The sequence below is a fragment of the Dicentrarchus labrax genome, unplaced genomic scaffold (genome assembly GCF_905237075.1).
Source record: "Dicentrarchus labrax unplaced genomic scaffold, dlabrax2021, whole genome shotgun sequence".
In the NCBI taxonomy this organism is placed as follows: domain Eukaryota; kingdom Metazoa; phylum Chordata; class Actinopteri; family Moronidae; genus Dicentrarchus; species Dicentrarchus labrax.
The window spans coordinates 31,578,857-31,601,775 of record NW_026136704.1 but is presented as its reverse complement, the minus strand read 5'-3'; the positions used below and the strand labels follow the sequence as shown (position 1 = coordinate 31,601,775).

General features: G+C 40.6%; 1 protein-coding gene across 1 annotated transcript in view; it reads left to right on the top strand.

Moving 5' to 3' along the window:
- The first annotated feature begins 3,076 nt into the window (after positions 1–3,076).
- The window catches only part of LOC127362060 (uncharacterized), a 120,617-nt gene continuing 100,774 nt past the window's right edge, over positions 3,077–22,919 (top strand). Inside the window, exon 1 of the mRNA XM_051397329.1 lies at positions 3,077–3,135. Within this exon, the coding sequence (XP_051253289.1) occupies positions 3,077–3,135 (59 nt within the window). The remainder of the gene's footprint in view (positions 3,136–22,919) is intronic.

Sequence of the window (22,919 nt, the reverse complement as noted above, 5' to 3'; positions counted from 1 at the left end):
CTTCCTGAACTAATGCTGCTCTACGGGTTCAAATCACAGAGGAATATAAGTGTTTGGGCTAAAAGTGAGATTTTAAATGTTTGGAAAAAAACAAACACACCTGCTCTTACAGAAATCCCTAGTGACAACATATGGCGCTTTGTAAATTGGAGTAAATTAAGTTCTTAGTCAAAGAATGTCTGAATTATGAAGGAGACTTTCAGATGATGAGGTTTGTGGTGTTTGGAAATTAATGAATCAATATTTTCTTCTGCTGTCGACTAAATCAGTTCACATTCTGTGCAAAGACACAACTGAGGCGTCAGCAGTAACACAGATCAAGTGAAGATCTTAAAAAGAACTTCCCACTCAATGTTTCCATGTGGAGGTGATTGCAACTCTTTCACTTCACCCTCTCCTTCCAATCTACAGCCAGTGTTTGGTCCGCCCCTTCTGGGAGCAGAAACATGGCGGTTCAACATGGCGGACTCCATGGAAGGCGACCCAGCTGTAGATAAAAAAGGCTCAGGTCATTATACACTAATGAAAACACAGTTATGCATATTATATTTCTGATAAAAACTGGAGAATTCTTCCTTCAGTGTTGAGAGCACCACACCCCAGAAAGTGAAAATAGGTCACTTAGCAAATTCAGAGAATGATTGTTAAAGGGTTTTTTTTAAATGGGAGGCTGACTTCTTTCCCTTTTGTTTCTCCCTCTTGTGCTGAATGTTTTACCCAAAGATCTGCTCTGATGACCTGAAATGACCCCCCCCAGATCAAGTGCATGACTTTAGAGTGGAAGAAAGGTTCAAGTAAGTATCTCTGAAGGAGAATTTCAGAACTAATTCTTGGCTCAAGGGCACACTGGCCGTGGGCCTTTAAGAAGTCATCCTTGGACTGATCTTCAAACTGCAGTCAGAGGATCCAAACTTCAAACTGTTTCAGCCCTGCAAGCTCTGTTCTAATCTGCAAGATGCCTAAAACCTGCCACCACCACACACACACACACACACACACACACACACACACACACACAGCTATTCCTGCTATTATTCAATATTACTCAGAGATTAACAAAAGCCCTTTTTATTCCACCGAGCACTTAAGGCAGCACAGGACATTTAAAGTGACAAAGGGCACTTAAAGCAGCTCAGGGAATAAGTCCACAAAAAGGCAATTAAAGCAGCAAAGTGCAATCAAGGACAGACGGGGCAATTAAGCCTTACACACTTGTCTTCCTTTAACTTAAAGGGGACATATTATGCTCGCTTCTAGCTTTATATTTTTACTTTTGGACTATACTAGAGTAGCTTTGCATGATTCACAGTATTTGTTCTAATGTATCTTGTACTCTGGCCCGTTATGGAGCCCTCAGTTCATCCCCTGTCTGAAACAAGCCGTTTTTTGCTCCTGTCTCTTTAACCCCCCCCAAAAGCCCACTGGAGGCCTGCACAGGGGAAGGGTTCCAGCAGTGAGTCAATCTCCATAAGACCCTATATTAAAATGCCCAACTTTACAGCAGAAAATGTTTGTTTACAGTTTTTGTTGTTGTTTACACACTAAAATAAAAATGTCCACATAATTTGCGAAATTCTACTCCAAGGAGCAAAACACCTCCGCAGATTTGCACAACATTACACACAATGTCTGCTTCACCCTTTTTGCTAAACATTACACACAGTGATTTGTAAAACTCTACACACATTTTCACACCTTAGACACAGATAAGGATTGTGAGGTTACTTCCTTTCATTACAAAGCCCCGGACTGCCAATGACCACACTAATGAACAAATTGGATAATCACATCCACCAGGTGTGGAAGCACACATGTGCTAATTTGAAAACGCAGCACTCAGCCAGACCTGCTTTTACAGTTCAGTCAGGACCACTTTTGTCAAAATATCTTATATTCCAAGCAGAATGTTACATTTGGCGGTATGGCTCTGTTCTGGGACCTCCTTGTCCTTCCGCGTGCCTACGTGGAAAACCTTAAGGCAGGGAGAGCACACCCCAAGGTACAGAACAGAGCAAGCATCAATGGCAATCAGAAAATGACATTGATTAATTAGAAACAACATAAAAAGGAGGAGCTGGGGTGGAGGTGGGTGCAAAAGGCTTGTAGAGGGAGCAGCAGAGATAGGCAGGCAGGCTAAAGCAGCTTAAATAAGGCGCCATGCATGATGTTTGCCAATTGGATGCTTGAGGAAATCAGGTGAGCTGTCAGCTGACTGTGTATGGTATCCAATGGGAAGCTTAGAGGAATCAGCTGATGTATGTTTATGACTAGCTGTGCTCGTATGATATAGCTGTAACTGAAAGCTAAGCCTGACTTCGTGCCCTGCCTGAACTAACGCCATGCTCAATTAGTTTTTCTTCAGAGTCAAAGTGTGTGTACTTCATGCAGTAATTTTTATTTGTCTACAGATTTTATTTGTTTCATTGATTTCATTGTTGGTTGATTACTGTAACTGATTATGGTAAGAAATACTGTAAGTATTGAAATGAATACTTGAAATATTCAGTCTGCAGCATCAGTGTTGTGCAGTGCTTGGTAAGTTTATAGTAGGCCTATTTGTGTACATTCTCCCTATATCTCAAACTAATCATGAAGAATGTTGTGGGTTTGTCACTATTTTTTATGACATCTAAATTATCCCTTACATAACAATGTCTGGCCAAAAATCTAGTACATGCTATTTCCTAAAATGTGTTTTTTATTTATCGCAGCAGTGTGAAACTGGCTGCAATAGTGTCTGATCATTGAGGACTGTGTTGGTTAAATGAAAACTAATAGCATTTTCACAAATATGTGTATGTTTTGACTGAAGTGTGTCATTTTGCAAACAATCTAGGAATTATGCAAATTGAGTGTGGTGTTTGGATAATTGTGATTATATTTTGACAAAATTGCGTGTAAACAATTGAAAAAAACTGTAAATGTATTAAGGCTTAAAGTTATGCATAATTAAGGGCATGGCTGCTTTGAGTGACAGTTGGGTGCTGTGACAGTATTTCATTCAGCCCTCCTCAGTTCCACCCACACTCTCTTCTTCTTTACCCATTTTTGGATTATCCGAGTCAGGATTGCCAAAATGGCGACGTCCAGAACCGACGACACTGAGCGTCACAACGGCTCCTCAGAAACCTCTGGGTGACTTCACAGAGACACGTCAACATTAATTATACAGTCTATGGCAGCAACCAGTGCTCGTGAGCACCGCTAACTGACTAATAGTATCTTGGAAAAAAGCAATATGCTACACAAATGAGACAAAAATTAGGTTGAAAAAATGCTAATCTCACTGGTTAGAAAACAAAAACACAACTTTGTTACTTTATTCACTGATTTCCTTCTGATGTCCCTTTGAGTCAGCTAATGGGACAGCTAGCTGCATGCTAGCTGCTAACTAAGAAAACTTGCTAATGGCAGCTGTTGTGAGTTGAGGCTGAGCAGCAGGACGACATCACAAGGAGAACTATCACAACTAAATATGCATTTACTGCGAGGCATGCTATTAGACTACAATGGGTTCTAAGTGAGATTATATAAGATAATATGCCACCAGGACTCCCACTGAATGTATATATTTGCATTAATAATGTATTTATTTGCTGGTGTAAAACTGGATCATAAAGAGTTTTTATATAGCCCAAAATAACAAATCAGTGTGCCTCAGGGGGCTTTACAGTCCGTACAGCATCCTACCATCTATCCTTAGACCTTAAAAAGAAAATGATACTGTGCAGAATGAATGTGAGTCAAACAGAATCAGTGGCAGTTTTAAAGCACAGCAGTTGTTTAAATAGGATGATGAGGTCCTGGTAGGACGTCCACCACTGTGAAGAAGACTGCAGAAGCTTCTTTCTTTCAGTAGAGTCTGACTGATGACTTAAGAGCTCAGGCGGGAAGATGAAAATGTTTTTCTGGAAGAAAGAAGATTATTGCTTAGAGACAGAGAAGGGTGACTGCACTGCTGTCATGCTGTCATCTGCACTCCTAATACCTTCTGTGCTTTTGGTTATTTCCTTACTCACTTTAAAGCTTCACCTTTTCAGGAGGGTCCTTACGATTTCAGGACACACACACGAGCCCTTTGTGCAAACTTTATCACATATATTCTCTGTGCAGAAAACAACTTATATGATGTGCCATAACATACATGTATCAGATGGAGGACACTTTACTTCAAAGGAAGCACACATCTCCTTAATCTAAATAGCAGCTAATCCATTGAACTACATGGGGAATTGAACCAATAACCCTGACAGTTAGTTAGTTAGGCCCTTAATTGGTAACATTGGTAAAACTTTTCTGTTCAGATTCAATACTTTAATCCCGTCCATGAAGCTGATGGGTTAGAAAACGAAACACAGGACAGCAGTCATACAACCCCAACCCGTTACCGTCACATGGCGTCATCACTACCCAGAAGTCCTCCTTGTGCCTCACCACTTGTGTGAAAGTGCACAATTACGTATGCAACTTTAATTAGCATTGTTCCCTCTTTAGATCCATTACCCCCCAGAAGCACAGTTAAGGTTGTAGTTAGTGCATAGTTAACTGTTAATAAGTCAATAATTATCTGATAATAAATGCATGATAAAGAATGAAGAAATCTAAATAAAGCAACAAAACAGCTTAGTAAAGCTTTAACAATGAGATTATTGGGTACGTCTAAATCAATAAATGTTTTTGTATTGATTGACATATAAACATTTATAAGAAGGTCATAAGACTTTTATTAACGTTCTTAAGCAGCCTATAAACTGTTAACAAGTTTCTTATAAATGCTTATAAATGTCTTATACATAAATATGTTTATGATGCTATTATTAATCCTTAAAGTCATTAATATATTAATGTTAATTTGGATTTTATAAGCTTGCTTTTCCCTCAGAAACAAAGATGGAGACACTGGTCCACTGATCACCAAGGTTAGTAACTATTCAATAACTGATCAATGAGCTAACAATGAGCCAGTGAGCCACAATGGGTGTCTCAAAGTGCTTCAGGCTGAAGACTGTTCACACATACAGCACAGAGTCAAAGAGGCTGGAAGATTCGGGTTCAAGAAGTGTCTGACAGGTAAGAGTTGTCAGGTAAGATTTGTGCTCAACTTGAAGCTGAATGGTTTCACTTCATGGTCGTACAGAGACATGGAATAAACGGAAGAACCATGGGCCGGTGAGAATTTGGTCAGACAAGAGCATATCGACCGACTGTCCAGAAGGTGTCAGTGACTTGTGGAAGAGCAGATAAGCATGTAGGTTCTTAACAAAGGGGATCCTGTGTTCAACGTGTGTGTGTGTGAAACGTGGAACAGCAGCGCTGGCGCATGGATGGGAAGGGTTTCTTTTGTGGGGGTTTTCTGTGGATTGAAATATTCTCATTTTGTCTGGAAGGTTTGTCAGTCTCTACAGAGGCTGAAGAGGATCAGAGGTCTGCGTGTCCTCTGTTCTCGAGCTGGCAGTCCGTCCCTCCTTCAGTCAGGCTTTCTTTCATCAGAAGCAGCGGAGGAGGTTATAGTGGGACTCAAACCGAGGATGATTTGAGGAACATGTAGCACGGCGGTCTTCTCTCATTGATTCATGAACATTACACACACAATTAAAGTCTCATTATTATCAAAATGTTAGCTTACACATTAACACTTAGCAACATCATCAGTTCCACTTGTCTCCAAAATTCACTCTCCTTTTACTTCAGCGGGCCCTGACCCCCCCTGACCGGTCCTACCTGATCCATGAGCCATGTAAGGCAGTCACACCTGACAGCCCAGTGCTACAATCTTTCCTCTATTTAAAACACCTCTACAGAACAGAATAGGGTACAAACAATATTTATTGAATCTTTTGGTATAGAATCTTAACATAAGTGAATATTAACATTCACATAAACAAATAAAGAAATGTAGAAAATAATAAAATAGAACTCTGGGCTTTGGCTCTGCTGCCTGGTATTTAGTCCTTTTAATATACAATATTACACAAATGTTTTATGTATACTATGGCTAGGCTCAATACTGAAAGCTGTGCATCCTTATTGCCAGCTTTTTTTGGTACTGTGTGGCTATGAGGAGTGCCATATATTGTTTGGTCCACAGAGACGTTGCTGCTGATGTGCAGCTGTTAGTAAGACAGACAGAGTAAAGAGACGCACTGCAAGCTGCACATCAGCTTAACCTCAGTTATTACTGACATCAAACTTGGAGAGAAGAGAACACACGTTTACCTTTTTTCTCTCTTTTCGTAACCAGAAGGATAGTTCTGCTTCATCCTCTCATTGCAGTGTACACACTGACGCCCGCTTTCACATGAGGGGGGTTGTGTAATTTGCAGCATCTTGCGCGACTTGTATAGTGAGCAAAGTGAACTCCAGAGAAAAACACCTCGTCTCAGAGCACACTTGGAAGATGCTGTGCAGTATGAGATGTTCAGTGCATATTTTTTATGGCTAATTAGTATACAACCACAGTTGTTAGGGCTTTAAGCTAATAGCAGAGAACAGGAGGCAGGTAGATTCATGTCTGATCCACTGCAGCTAAAAACAACAATGTGTGTGTGTGACAGGTGCTGCTCTCTCTCTCTCTCTCTCTCTCTCTCTCTCTCGCTCTGTGGGGTTGAGCTCTCTGATGGGTGACTTCCTGTTTGTGTCTCTGTAGTTTTCTCAGCCTGCTGGTTTTGAATCCACAGGTTGCATTCCCTCTGCAGGACGTCTTACAGTGTGTAACTGTGTGTGTTACCCTGTACAGTATAGGTGTGTGTTAGTGTGTATAGGTGTGTGTTCTTGCTGCAGACATCAAAGGAGCACCAGACTGATCCTCCCAACACGACACTAATGCCTCCCTTCCCTCTGTCCTCTGCTGACTCCTCATCTCACCTCCTCTCCTGGCTTCCTCTCATCTTCACCTCCTCCCTTCCTCTTTGTCTCACATCGTCTTCCCCCTCTTCTCTCCTAATCTCCCCTCTTTTTTTGTTCTCCTTCATTCTCCTCACTTCTTTCACCTCTTTTTAGAAATCTTGTCTTTTTGCCCTTTGTTTTTCATTTATTTTTTTATTCTTTTCTTTTGTCAATGTTGCTCTGCCTTCCCTCCCATCTGGCGGAGTCCCTCTCTCTCACCTTTTCTTCTTCTTTTTCTTCTTCTCAGAAGGAATAATCCGTTTTCTGGGTAAGTGGCATAAGACTCTGAGCGCACAGCAGGAACATTATATTTGGGATGAAGAGCAGTTCAGAACTTGTGTTTTTCACAGAGTTTTAGCCAAAGAGGACACAGCAGGACACAACGCAGTGGGCCAAAAGCTCCAACCTCCATAAATGTGTCTGTTTACAAGCGAGGACATGCTTTCCTGTAATCCCGCAACTTTGCTGTGTGCCAGTTTGTCTCTGAAGGCAACGTTAGAGGGTTAAAGAAGACAAATTGAGATGGTGAGGATGCTAATTCAATAAAAGCCAATGAGTAACGCTCTGTGCTCCCTCAGCAGCCAGACAAGGTGCCCTTGATCAAACACAGCATGGTGGTTTAATTTACCCGCTTTCTGCCTGCATATCAATCAGTTAATGCTGTACTACATTTCCCAAAATTCCTTTTGAAACCCCACTGAGAATAATAATGATCCTGTTTAATTCAGGTCTGGGTTGTACTGGAGGTACTCCTCCTGCAGGCATGGGACGATATGAACATTTCCTGTCCCGATTATCTTTGCCAAAATAATAGATATCTATATTATATATGAAAATATACTTTTTAAAATGCCATTTTTTTTATCGATGAAGGAGGGGAAAATGGCAGAACTTATTGCTTGCGGCTGTATTTTGTTGTTTTTACATATGTTCATACAGCAGAGTTAGTTTTTATTTGTTGTCACTTCTCCATTGAAGCCTGAGGCAGAGGAAGGAACGCTACCGTTTCCGTCCTGCTAAGATACACTTTTCTGTACAGATACAAAATAAAGGTAAGATAAGAGTTTAGCAAACAGTTATTCAAACTAGTCAAGTACATCAATCCGACATAAACTTTAAACATGCATTCAGTATGCTTTTGGCAAAACCAGGTCTTTACAATATTTCTTCTTCCTTCACGCCTTTATGTTTACTCTCTTTGTTATTTATAATGCGGCTGCCAAACCCCCAACTGCATTAATACTTAGTGTTTTTTATAGTAAAAGAGTTGGATGTGATTCTTTCAGCTTCTTACTCTTGTATTTCCATTGCTCTGAACATATTCAGACACACTTAATGAAGCCAGGGTTGGGAGGGTTACTTTAAAAAGCCAATCTGATACAATTACGTATTCCCTTTCAAAAACGTATTGAATATGCTGTTAGTATATTCAATAAGACAACAGAACAATATAATCTTATAAATGAACATGGAAACCAAAATTTTAGCATCAAAGATGTGCCTTCTGCTCAGTGTTTTTTAAAGAAAGAAACGTATGTATTTTAAAATAATCCCCATTTTTACAAAATATAACTGTAATATGTATATATATTTTTTCTGTATTTTTTTCTGTATTTTGTTTACATAACCCTGTCAATTCAGATGGCTTTATTGGTATGATGTAATACTGCCAAAGCAAGTGTGTAGAAAAGCAAACAATGAATTAAAAAAACTGTTCCTCTCGAAGCCCGATGAAAGCATGAGTTATTATTGGATTGCTAATATGGTGTTGTGTTGTTATATGACAGCCGCAGACTGTGGGTGAGACACTTGGATAAAATGTTACAGCCCCTCAGCACTCGACCTGACCACAAGGAAAGACTTTCTGGGTTGAATCCAACTTCACTTTTCTCACCAACAGGCTGCCAGTCACAATGGGAGTCCCTGATCATATCAGCAATTACCCCCCCCCCACACACACACACACACACACACAAATTGCTGTTGATTCACTCCCGTATACTGAGTATCCCGTATACCCCCAGGCGCTCTATGATTGGCTGGGAAACATCAGCTTGTGTGTGTGTGTGTTGCCCCAAGCACCCTAATAGGTCTTGATAAGAGTCAATCAGAGCGGAGAATAAAGACAGATTGACTGCAGAGGGACCGTAGGCGAAAGTCAAGACAGTCAGTGAAGAGGGTGAAAGGATGAGGGACAAAAATATATAACAGGAGAGAGAGCCGCAAAGAGCGAGAGACATAGCAAATGACTGGCAGAGAAAGACAGAGAGAGAGAGGGTTAGAGGGGAAAATTACCGCTCGCTTAGACTCCCGAGAGGAAATGATGAGGAGTGTCCACGTCAACGAGAGCTGACACCTGTTCTTCCCCCCCACACACACACACACAGACACACACACACTAGCTTAAAGGGATACCTGAATATTCTCCATCAGCTGGATGTGAGCAGTGACAGCGATGATGAGTCTCATGCTGAAGATTATGAGCTGCAAACAGGTCCATTAATAATTCTACAGCAGTGAGGCGGTTATCACATGTGACAGTAACAGATGTTTATCAACTCCAACAATTAAAAGACACATTTCAGTGATAGAGAGAGTACTGTGATTTATGTTTCAGTCAAAGCTCAAGCAGCCACAGAAGACGGATTGTTGAATCTGTATGTGAATATGTATTTTTTACACATGGACATAGAATGGACTTCAGGGCAAGTATAAGCTAACAAAACAAAATAAAAAAGTTCTGCTTACATTTTCTTTGACACACTGTGGAAAAGAAAAGTTGGGAAAACTTTAAATTCAAACTTATCTGTTGTTGAGGTAATTTACTTTTTGAGTTTTGGAAACAAAACATTCTGGCTTTCAAACATTATTGAGCTGTGAATCATTGAACAACATTTGAAATACTAAATTCTAAAGAAGGAAATCATCATTAATTATCTTTTAATTATTTAATTCAAAATTTTAAAGTTTGACTTAAAACCCAAATATTAGTTGCCTTGAAAGAGTTTTCTCAGTTATCTGCTCTCACTCTGCTCGTAGCCCTGTATAATTATTGTTATAAACGTTTGACCATTCCAACAATTGACTATAAATGAAACACAACCCCAATTCTCTTACTTACATATAAAGGCTCAGCATTTAGAAAAGTTCTGAGCTGAAATGGCAGAAACATCGACGTAGCGAATGAAGAAGAAGAAGGGCAGTTTTACGGAATGTGAACTGGAGGTAACAGTGGACCTCTGAGCTCTGGCATTAAACAAAAGAATGAAGGTGAACAACAGAACGTAACGGAGGCTGTGAATACTCGTTCTCGCCTTCCAGCAGCGCCAAAGCAGCCGCTGTATTTGTGCATTTGGCACTCCCATTACAAACAGCTAGAGCCTTTATATAGTGGCGTTATAATGACCTCACACCTGAAGGTTATTCTTATTCCTCAATAATACAGGATAATAATGTTTATCTTTAAAGATCATGTATTTGATTGCAGATTGCATAAAGTGCCTCCCAAATTCACACTTCTCCCTTTTTTGCAACATCACACGCATGGTGTTAACATTGTCACCGCACGTGGATTTGTATATATTTGGAAACCTACGTGGAAAGTGGCGTTAGTACACTTTTCGTGTGTACTCATGGTTTATTGATCTGGCCCCCTGTGCGAACCATGCACTGGTGTTAATACATGGTAAGCCTCAACCTTTACTGGCGATATTTCACTTTAAAGGGTGAGACTTACCACGTGTTAACACCAGTGCATGGTCTGCACCTTCTTTTAAAGGAGTCACTTTTGTGGATTGAACATTTACATAAAAGTAAAATAGACAGCTATAGTAGAAATAGTTTCACGTAGTAATTATACTATACTTAGATTATACTTTGTGTCAGTTTAGTGTTTCATGGGAAACATTAGTGTTCATTATTCCGTTGTTCATCATATAAAAGTTCTTTCAAATCGGGTTCTTCATGTATAGATTTAATGATATGTAATATATTATATACCTCAGGTTTTCATTACTTAAAGGACCAACTGACCACTTACAGTAACATATAATCACACTATAATGCAATATAACTGGGATTATAATGCATTATAAAATTATTATAATGTAGTTCAACTATGAGACACATATCACTGTGATCCTGGCAGAAGCAGCAAATTATCTACAATTATAAATGACTTTACTTGACCTTGTAAGTGATTATAAACTGCTTTATAATGTGGTATGATCATTCTCACGTGCATCATGAATAGGAGTGCTGTTACATGCCAAGCAGGGCCCATTGTGTTTGTTTCCTTCCTTCTTTTTCCCTGTTCTCTCCAGGTGCTTAAATCACTTTAACTGTCACACGTATTTTTGACACAGCAATTCCTTTGTCATGTTTTTGTTTATTTCTTAAAAAGGGAATTTAATAAGTGTGTATAACTATAATTATACAGCATGAACATGAACATGTTTGTAATGCATATAGACATGATAAATCTGCATCTGTGGTTTTTGTGTGTTCTGTCTCAACTTCATAAAGTCTATTCTTCTCCAGGGACAGTTTATGTTGCTTCAACCTCTTTGACCCGACAGCTTGTATAACAACATGTTCACAGCAACAGTCGTGCAAAAATAAGACCTCCACTAACCTTTATGACCGTGTGTGTGTGTGTGTGTGTGTGTGTGTGTGTGTGTGTGTGTGTTGTCTACCTGTTGTTTGTATCTGTATGACTCTATGCTATCTGTTCAAACCAGATTCCTCAATTAGAGTGTTTGTTTATTTGTGCAGGCTTCTGTGTGCTTCATATGCTTCAATAAATCTATTCATTACAGCATGTTGCTGGTTATTGTGTGACTGTGTGTGTGCTGAAGTTTGTCCATGGTACATGTGAAAGTGGGGAATATAAATTGTGAAACATCCTACAGCTCTGAGGTTAAAACCCCAATCCATAAAAATACTAGTCTAAATAAACCTTGACATTTATTACTTTACTCTGTTTCTTATTGCCATCTTTAAATCTGTTTCCTTTCAATTTTTGATTTCCTTCCTTAACTTTACACAGTGGACACACACACACACACACACACACACACACACACACACAAACACAAACACACAATATGTTTGATTTCTTATGGAGAATAATTGTTATCTGTGCTCTGTGTTTCTCTTTTTTCCCCTGTTGACTTGCTGCCCTTGTTGCTGCAGTGACCTTATTTCACAGCAGGATCAATAAAACAATCCTCCTATCTTTTAAAGTAAGCAAACAATTCACGCATCCTCCAAATGCATTTCAGTCTCACATTTAGCTGTCATCTCCTCGCAGATATTGCATCAAAGCTCTGGAGTGATCAAAAATCAAAAACTGTCTAAAATGTCAGCCGATTACATCAAGATATAAACAAATCCAGCAAGTGGGTCCAGCAAGGAGTTACGCACAACTGGAGAATGATAAACATTTCAATCATTTTAGGTCCAAATACGATGAGCTTAAAGCAGAAATGACCTTCTATCGGTCAGTGAAGGTTTAAAATGCACAATATTTATGGTTTCTCTCGAGAGAAGAGGGGGAAACTGTTTTTATCTGACTTTAAATGACAGGTCTGTACATGTACGGCACTGACTTTTGCACGGGTGGCATGAAGTATGTGTCTCAGCTTTCTAGTCAGTCCTAATGTATTGCAATTCCAACACTGTTCATGGACCCCAGTATGCAGAAATATTAATGCATATGAAAAAGAAAAAAAACAAGCATGGTTTTTGCCCAGAACTGCATGGGATTAGTATAAAGTGCACGTGTCAAAGGGGAGGCTTGGGGATACCCATAAAACCCATTCTCGTTCAGATATCTTGAGGTCAGAGGTCAAGTGATCCCTTTAAAAATGACCATGCCAGTTTTTCCAACCAACATTTGGCTTAACTTTGGAGCGTTATTTTGTGTTTATTCACCCTTCCTGCCAAGCGAGCCAGATAGAATACCAATGGATGTGTATCTTTACTCTAGCTCTAAAACAAACCCCAGTACTACCTACTCCTAGGTAAGGATAATGGCGTGATAGTCACAATTGGTGGCCAATCAGATTTCAGGGGTGGCCACCCCAGGCCCCTCCTCTGGACATACTTATGACATTGGTCGAACTTAGCATGTTTATTACCCTAAGCAAGCTTCCCCTGTGAGGCACAGGGAGGAGCTGAATGGTGCAGAAGCCAGCTGAGGTGATTTGAGCACCTGGCTGGCCTCCCTTTGGAGATGTCCTGGTCTAGACCCTACAGGGAGGAGACCCCCCGTGGTGCCAATCCAGGACAGGCTAGGTGGAAATCATCTCCCATCTGTTCTGGGAGCGTATGGAGATCCCCCTGGAATAGCTAGAGTAAAGGACGACAGGACTGCTCCTTCTGTCACAACATTGACCAGGAAAAGTTCACAAATGAATGCTGAGCTTAAACGGAGCTGAACTTGCAATTATGGAGGCACTTACTTGGACATGTTACTGAGAATTATTGCTGCATTTGTATGCTCTAAGGCTGTGAGATTAAATGCATTTAAACTGTGTGTCTCTGTACTGCAGCACATTGGATTTGAGATGGTGACTATTCGTTTAAAGTGCTGGCAGGGTGTGGTAGATCTTTGGTTGCCTTTTCTATATTTAGGACCCTAAAATCTGTGAAGGCTGCTGTGTGATTAGGGGGATTTCCCATCTAGCTGAGTGAGTGCATATCTGATGAGTGAAGGACGTTTTGTGTTTAACTGAGAGAAAGTTGTAAAAAGTATTTTCTTAAAATGTTAAAAACCTGTGAGTTTAGCTGTCAAAAAGGAGGTAATACTTTACGTGTATTTAAACTGCTTTTTGTGCACACTCACTGTGCTGAAAAAACTTTTGATGCCACAGTCACTGAAGGGCCCCACCTGTAATGTCTCAGACTCAAAAGCAGGACTTGTGTAGATCAGATAAAGTTAAAGACTTTTACTTGGTCGTTTTTCAGAGCAGAGGTCAGTGATCAGTCAGGGAACACGAAAATAAACCAAACAGGGATCAGACAGGTAGGAAGGTAACCGGGACCCGAGCGGAAAGGGCCTCTGCCCTTTATTCAGTTGACAATGAAAACATAGCTGTGAATATTATATTCCACTGCTGCCAGTAGATACTCCTAAATGTCACACACTGGACCTTTAAGCCTGAAACTTAAGGTAGTTATGCAACCAGGCACAGGTGTATATGTACTGAGACTGATGAGCTGAGTCTGCTAATGTGAAAGTGGAAATCAGTCTAATGTTAAGGTCCAAGAAAGTGTATTAAAAAAAGGGCCATAGATATACTGTTAACCCAATATGGATGGAACAGCCTATAATTAAGTTGAAAGTCAGCACTTCATCTATCTAACAGAGCCAATGGTTCTGTAGCTAAAGAATCACTATAATGGTTACGTGTATAGGACAGATGGAGGATGCTGGTCTCACCACCTCTGTAGTATTGAGATAGATTAAAAGGATTGATGGTTGGGGCTTTGCATTAGTTGTTCTAGTCAATACAAACAGTCTCTTCACTGATTGCTTATACTGAAAACATCTGTCAACCTGTAACTCAGTCAGTATAACAATATACCTTAAGATTACTGTAAGATCTCCTTTTTTGACCCAATCTCCACCCTGTGTTGGCATCGTGACTTTATTCTACCTTTAATAACTCTCTGCTGTTATTACATTTGTGTCTCTTGTTGCTATAAGGATCAATACACACCACCATTAATCTCAATTTGGTGGGATTTCACACTTATGAGTTATCTTATGAGCAGCAGGAGGCAACATGACTTTAAATTACACATAAACACACTGAGTGAACATATCAGCAGCGTAGGTGGTTGTACGGCAGCGTGGGAGTGATAGAGGTGAGCATAAATCTCCCCTAACACTGTGATTTCCATCAGAAAATGCTGTTTCATCTCTTTTGTTTTTTTTCCCCAGCACTGAACGGTTCTGAGAAGGAAATGAGAGAGGAGGGAAACAAACGCAGATTTACATTTCAGCTGAAGCTCTCATCCAGAGTGAAGCAGGCATGGCTTTAGGGTCTTACTAGAGGAAACTCTGACACGATACACAGCTGTTTGGTATGATTTAGCCTGACCTCTGACCCCGGCACCTGATAAAGAAAAGAGCCTGTTAATATCACTATCAGTAAATCTAAATCTGGAGCTGTAGCAGCAGGGGGAGCAAATTCCCTAAATGTCAGAAGTATTTAGTGTTTTTTAGAGCCGTACATCACCAACTGTATACGCCAATATCTGGACCAATGAGGACAAAAAAGTAATTGTGTTGGCATTTTCAGGTACTCTTTGCAGTATTTGAGTTTGTCATGTCCTGGAAAACAAAAACAAACAAAGAAATAGAAAGTACTGTTTCTTAGTGGACAGTTTTAAGTGCTAAAGTTGCTAATCAGCAGAACGGGACTCAGCAGCGAACCGACAGGGAACACAGTCCTGATATCACGACTCAAAGGCTGAACCCAGAAGCAGACTTAAGACTGGTCGTGGTGAAAAAGTCTTCATTTCCTTAGAATGTGGTGGGTAAAGGGTGATCCGGAGGCTGGCTGACATTTTGGCTGAGGCGGGGTTTGAATCCAGGGATGAAGGCTGGCAGTGGGAAGCCTGGCCGGGGTAAAGAGGGCTGAAGTGAGGTATATAACATACTATGTATGTTGCCACGAATCAGCATGGACAGGATGTCCACACAGGCTTCTTATAGTGGTGAGGTGAAGTCTTGACTGGAGGCAGGTGTGCTTGATTGTGGATCAGCAGGTGAGCAGAGAGGAGAGAGAGAGAAGCAAGTCGACAGACAAAAACCAAAACCCCAAAAGTACACCTTACTCACACTAAAAGGTTGAAAATAACCAAAACCACTCAGTCACCACAAGACAGGAGTCACGGAGGAGGAGGCGTGACACCTGAGGTCATTTACAGAGTTTTAGGATAGAAATGTAACTGTGGCAGAGTGAGCACATCCACCACACCGTTAGCTGGGTTAGCCGGGCAGCTAAGTTAGTTTACACACAGCCAAACCCAGAAACTGACCTGTGTTCAGCCCCGGTCCGGGTTCACTAGAAGCTCCCAGTGAGGTAGGAGTCAGCTAACAGGACTGTTATTCAATCAATGGGGCCGCTACCGTGCATGGTGGTAGGGGCGACACTCAGTGCTATCGGCTGCTGTAAACATCAATCTATATTTGATATCGAACAGCACAAAGAAGTAAAATGGTAATTTGTCCTTTTTACAGTTTAGAGATTAAACAAATGGGTCCTTGCTTCAGGGCTGTGTCTGAGCTCAACCTAAAGCCCTTTGCCAGCAAGATTTCAGTGGGAGAATCTTGTTACCTTTGGGCAGCACCAGACTTTTCCATGAAGAATCAAATGAAAAGTCTTGAAAGAGGAACGCTTCCCACATGGTACAAGTGTTACAGGGTTTTCCCTGTTGTGAACCATGTTTCAGGGCCTGCAGCTAACAGCATCAGAGACTGAAGATCAGGAATAAAAGATTAAGCTAAAATTAAGTTAAAAAAAGAGAAAACCTTCAGCAATTATAATCTGTGACAACCTTATATCATGCTTCGATTTCTCTACGTGAACGTGGAAAAACTACAGCTCCCATAAGGCCAAAAAAATTATTGTCATTTTATCTTTGATGAGGTCAGATATAGCTGTCCAGTACAGACGTACATAATAATTTAGAATATGGACAGAAACCCTGAAACAAAATGTAGAAAGGCATTTCTGAAGGTGGTGGTGGACACTCTCTCTCGATTGATCCCCTCTCCTCAATCGTTGGGCTACACACGTATTCCCATAATCTCTTTATTTAAAAAAGTAGACAAAAACAAACAGACACAATTAACCTTTTCATTTCTTTAATACTGTGTGTTTCGTCTGAGAAACAGCACAACACATCTTGAACAGAAACTCAAAGTGAGGGAAACTTGTGAGAGAGAGAGAGAGAGAGAGAGAGAGAGAGAGAAAATGAGGTGTGTTGCATGCTGCAGAGGGAAATGAGAAAGTGAGAAAAAAATGAAAAGACAGAGAGAGAGAGAGAGAGAGAGAGACAGGGAGAGCAGCGAGGATGGAGGGACAGGAAGGGAAGATGGCAGATGACTACTAATGTCCCACTATGTAGACTCACACACACACACACACACACACACACACACACACACACACACAGTTGTACTTCAGTAGGCAGAAGGGGGGTGGGCTATCAAAGACATAAGTACTGTGGTGAATACTGATGCTGCTATCTGCCCCCCCCCCTCTCTCTCTCTCTCTCACACACACACACACACACACACACACAGATATATGCATAGCCTCCAAGAACAGCAAGGAGAGGATGAAGTGGTGAGACAGACGGATGCAGAGGAGAGAACAGGAGAAGAAAGGGAGCATGCTTAAGGGGACAGGAGAAGATAAAAAAGGGGAGGAGTATGACAATGGGCCATATTAAAGAACTGAGAGGAACAGGAGGAGAAGAGAAAGAAAGGGGGAATTGATGGCAAAGACGAGAGATCAAGGAGGAGGGGTAGAAGTTAGGAGAAAAAGAGAAGAAGCAAAGAGTGGAGAAGAGGAGAGGATCAAAGGAAGAGGAGGGGGAAAGTGAAGAGAAAGGGGGGGATAAGAGAGCAGAAGAGGAAGAGGCAGGGGATGATAAGAGAAAGAAAAAAGGAAAGAATGGAGGAGAGAGGAGAGAAGGAAGAAAAGACAAAAGGGACGAGAGGGAAAAAGAGAGAAGGAAATAAGCAAAGAACGCAAAAGAGGAGAAAAGGTGGATGTAAAAGTGAATAAACGGAGTTCTGAAGAGGAGCGAAAGTGGAGAGGTGAAGAGAGGTGAAGAGAACAGAAGACGACAGGTAGGGCAGGGGAACAGAAGGAAGAAAGGAAAGGTGGAAGGAAGGTAAAAAACAAGGGGAAAGGAAACAGATGAGGAGGAAGTAAAAGGGAAGAAAGGGGAAAAGGAGTGAGAAGAGGATGAGGAGCAGAAGATGAGAAAAAGGAAAGAAGGAAAAGTAGTGAGGATGAGAACAGAAGAGGAGGACGGATGGGTGTGAGAGTCTTCTGTAGAAGATTACTGCTTATACAGGGACACTTGTTTTACTCCTCCTCAGAATGCTAACTAGTGTTTTACAGCCTCTCAATGTCCTCGTGCTGACAGAGTGGGTTTCACTTCCAGGTGTCGCTGTGAGGATCCAAACATGTCGTACAGTGTGAAAACTTCAGAGAATATTCAGTCGTTCTGTAACTTCTGACTGTTATAATACTTATGGATATTGATTTCTCTGTCATTTTTCTCCCTGGCTGTCCCCTCGTTTCCCTCACTCACTTCCTTTCCTCGTGTCCTACCTCCTCCCAACAAGGAGGCGAGAGAGATACGAGGAAGAGATGGGAGAACGGAGGAGCTGAAACTGCGAAGCGAGAAATCCTTGCTTCCACAGCGTCCTTACTTATGACATATTGCACAGCTGTATCTCTGTCAAACTGACTGACAGAACAATTTCCAAACCTTACAGTATTCATTTAGTCATGTAAATTATTTAACATAACTGTCTAACTGACTTACTGTTCCTTTTTTACTTTAATCATTTCATGTCCCTTTACATCTTCTAATTTATGCATGAATCAGTGTTATGATTACTCCCTATTTACTTATTATCATTCACTCATATTATTGTGATCTGCACAATAATACAGCACATAGCTGCATAAGAAATGATCCTGTAAATTCTTATTTATCACACACAATGTGACGGAACATTATATCTCACCATGTATCTGTATTCTTTTATATTATGTGTAGATCCCTGTACATGACATTACAGAGTAAGAGCTGTGAGAATAAAGGATAAAGGATGATCAAACAGACAGGCAATGAGGGGAAACACGAGGGAGAGGGAGAACACAGGGAAACACATGAAAAACAACCAACAACAAGCACAGTATCACCGATAAATAAAGTACAAGAATAGAATTATACAAATGTTAATGTTAATAGTATAACAGTATAAAATGTTGGCATCACTTGGTCATATTCAGTCTTGTTTTACATATTTTTTCAAATTGTTCTTGATCTGAATTTAACACTAAGGGCTCTATCTTGCACTCAGCGCAATTGACTTTGTACACTGGCACTTGTATAATTCCTATTTTGCACTAGACGCACATTAGAATTTTCCCTCCACCGACGCACGTCCTCAAATTAGGGAATGAATTTGCGCTCGGGGGGCGGTTCAGCGAAAAGAGGAGGCGTAAACGTTCCCTGGTGCTATTTTGCTGTTTCAGAAAACACTTATTCACTTAACACTTAAAACGCTTACTCAGATGCTATTTTAAGGGCGTAGACTTGAGGAAATGTGCCTGAGAGGCAGCAGCAACATCGCCACCCGGTCAGGACGGGCATTAATACTTTACCGCATCCCGGACAGCTCCCGCTCCAGCATGTCAAACCCGGTTTGCTGCAGGATCGGGTGGTCCTCCGGCGTGTAGTGGGTCTGGATCCTCTGCTCCTTGGTGTCCTTGTGCGCCGCTCCCTCCTCAGCTGGCCCTTGCACACTGCTCGGCCCGTGCGCACTGCTCCTGAGGCCAGGGTCTTGCGTTACATTGTTTTGATTTATTACATTTATTTCATGTCAATAATGTCACTTCTCTGTATTTTACGGCCCTGACGAGAACGTCGGTCTCCTCAACTGTGAACCGCTCCTGGCGTGCGCCTGGCCAATCCGCCGTTATAAGAGCAATCCACCATGGAACAAGCGCGCCTGCTTTTAAAGGGAATGTGAAATGACGCTCTGATTGGTTTATTGCACGTTACGCCCAAACCACACCTATGACTAATGTAGCTACTTCAGACCAACCCATTTTATAATAGCTGTTGCTATTATCCCGCCAGCATAATAGCAACAGCGCCTGAGATCCGGTCACAAAGCTACTTGCGTTTTGCGTTTGATACTTGCGTTTCAGATCGGCAAGATAGGGCCCTAAGTCTAAAGTCTATTTTCTGTGATGCACTGAGAAGCTGGGCATGTTATCTGAAGAAATTCTTCAGTACTAAAACCCTGGCATTGTATTGGCACCAGTTTTGCAGTGAAAAAGCTTGCAAGATCACAAAGTCTTATTGACACTTATTTTATAATGTATCATATGAATTTAAAACACTTCCTGTTGTTTCAAACACAATATTGAATCGTTGACTAAGATACACTGTCCTCTATGTAAGGTTTGTAACCACTATGTTTACAATAACCTGGATACTTACAATTGAGTTAGATACATAAAGCAGTGAATCATCTGTATATAAATGTACCTTGTGCTCTACCTAACAGGCTTTGAAAACATGCTGATGAGTGTGATTGAGAGGGGCTCAAGCGAGAGTGCAAACAACAGCGGAAAAAAGATAGAATATATAGATCAAATTAAAATTAATTAAAAACATTCAAATCACATAATCATGCTATTATGCTATATATATATTGAAATATGTAGTATCCCTAATTATTATTATTATTATTATTATTATTATTATTATTATTATTATTATTACTTAATACATAATCTGAACACAGAAGGCAGAGTGACACCTTGCGCAGGAAGTCAGTCAATTAAAGGAACTTTGGATCCTAGCAGTACAATAGAACAGGTAATTGGTTTTACACCACAAAGTTTCAGTTTTGGCCCTCTAAGGGAGAAAGTTTAGACACTGCTGTTTTAGATAAAATAATAAGAGAAAATGTAATCTGTAAGTACAAAAACCATATAAGAGATCCAAAGATTTCAAAGAATACCACAACTTCAGCTCGTTCAGATGGATGTTTGCAGTAAATGCTATACATAATACTGACAATCTTGTAAATGTAGCTCTGAGAGGCCTTAGTCACAAAACGATGAGTTGAATGAGATACAGGATTAACATTAAACTCAGTGGAATTTTAAAAAGTGCTGTAATGGAGTTTGATCTGGAAAACCTCACCTGAAATGCTACATTTATCTTGTGTATTTAATACGTTTTTGAGAGAGACACAGACAGAGACGAGTGGGGGAAGAAGAGACCAGACAAATTGCTTTTTCTAAAGCTTTCAGGTCCAAGCTGTCTGAGCTGTGATGAGTTTTGACATCTCAGGACAGTTGGAAAAGTTAGAAATAATTAGCCTCTCTGTCATCATTGTTACTTTATAATCATACTGTGGTTGCCAGTCAAATTTTAAGGGATTTTGCCTTCTGACAGGAGTTTTAACTGTGGGATTATTTCATATCAATACTGAGTCATTAAATACCATCTCTAAGACATTATGAGAAAATACTTTGCTATATTTACTGTAAGAAGCTTAAATATAAATCAATATACATCATTAACAAAAAACATTAAGACATTATCATTACGTAGACAATGACATCATGCTTATGCCAATTATCAAGTCAGTTTCCCCATGAAATGGCAGTCCTATTTTGAGCCTCTCAAACCCAAGAGAAGATGAAAAGATCCGATTTCCTGACAACAAATATGATCCGTTATGTGTTAATGTTATTGCCCGATATCAACTTGTGTCAACTTGTCAACTTGTTACACTCAATAACTATCATCAGTCTGACATTGCCTCCACCGATTTCCCTGGGGAAAGGGGATTCAATTTTCCCTAACCAATCAATAGAGACCAGTGTATCCGCCTGAATATAACCCTGTTTGTGAGGGTTGGGAGGGTACTGTAAACAAGCATACCAATACGTGAATGCGTCCGCTTATGTGCAAAAATATACTATCAGTACATTTCAGTTCAGAAATACAGAGAATATTTAGCCTCGGACAGCAAAGAAACAGAAGAAGTATTCACAATTGCAATGATTTTTTAAATCGTTCTCCACCTACAAACCATAAGACAGACAGGTGCGTTGTGTTCACCCCCTGTATAAACAGCCACAGCAGGAATGAATAGCATTGTGTTTATTAGAAACAAATTATCTGAAATTGTTATGCAAGAAGCATTTTTGGCAAGAGCTTTTATTTCAGGTACCTAACTATACAGGAAAAAATACATTTAAACAGAAAGACAGTGGAACCAAAGATTCTGATACAGTATAAACAGCTGCCCTTAAATATCTCAAATTAGGCTTTCTGGGGAGCTCATGTTTCTTAAAAATAACGTGAGGAGCTCAGACATCTGGAAGGACAATTTGAAGGCAGCCTATAGGTGACAAACTTGGATATATTTGACTTTATGAGTTGCAGAGGAACTAGTTTTGCTTCAGGTTCAGCCTTCAGGTCTCCATACTGTCAGGATCCACTTTGTTGGCCGTATGTGTCGCTGGATCTGGCCTATGAATTGAGATGCAGCTCTAGACTGCTGAGTGTCCATGACTGTTGACTTTGACCTCTGATATAATAAGGTGGAGGGGGTGTGTGGGAGAAATAAGAACGCCCCTGCAGGAGCAGAAAAATCACCCGTGCAATGAACAGAAGCAGTATCATTTGTGATGCAGCTCTTTGTGGTGTGTGTGTGTGTGTGTGTGTGTGTGTGTGTGTGTGTGGGTGTGTGAGAGAGAGAGATGAGCTCTGATAAAGAACGTCTGTTTTAAGAAAGATGTAGGAGAGAGAAGAGAGAAGATATGTAAATATGTTGAGTGTACAAGTGTTTGTATTTGTATGATAAGGACGGTCTGTAAAAGCACATGGGTTTGTGAAAGTGTGTGTAGTGATGAGTGTGTACGTGTGTGTGTGGTGTGTGTGTGTTGTGTGTGTGTGTGTGTGTGTCAAGTATTATATATGCTTGGATGTATTGTATATGTTACACAAATGGATTTCTGCACTTTTTTGTGTGTGTGTGTGTGTGTGTGTGTGTGTGTGTGTGTGTGTGTGTAGGCAGGTAGAGCACTGTAGCTCATCTCAGCTGTCCGCAGGGTGCAGAAGGCACAGCAGTCTAGCCGCCCACACACACCACCTACGTCACACACAGACACAGACACACACACACACACAACAAAAACATCTATCAAATACCAAAAACAACGTACACACACATACACTTG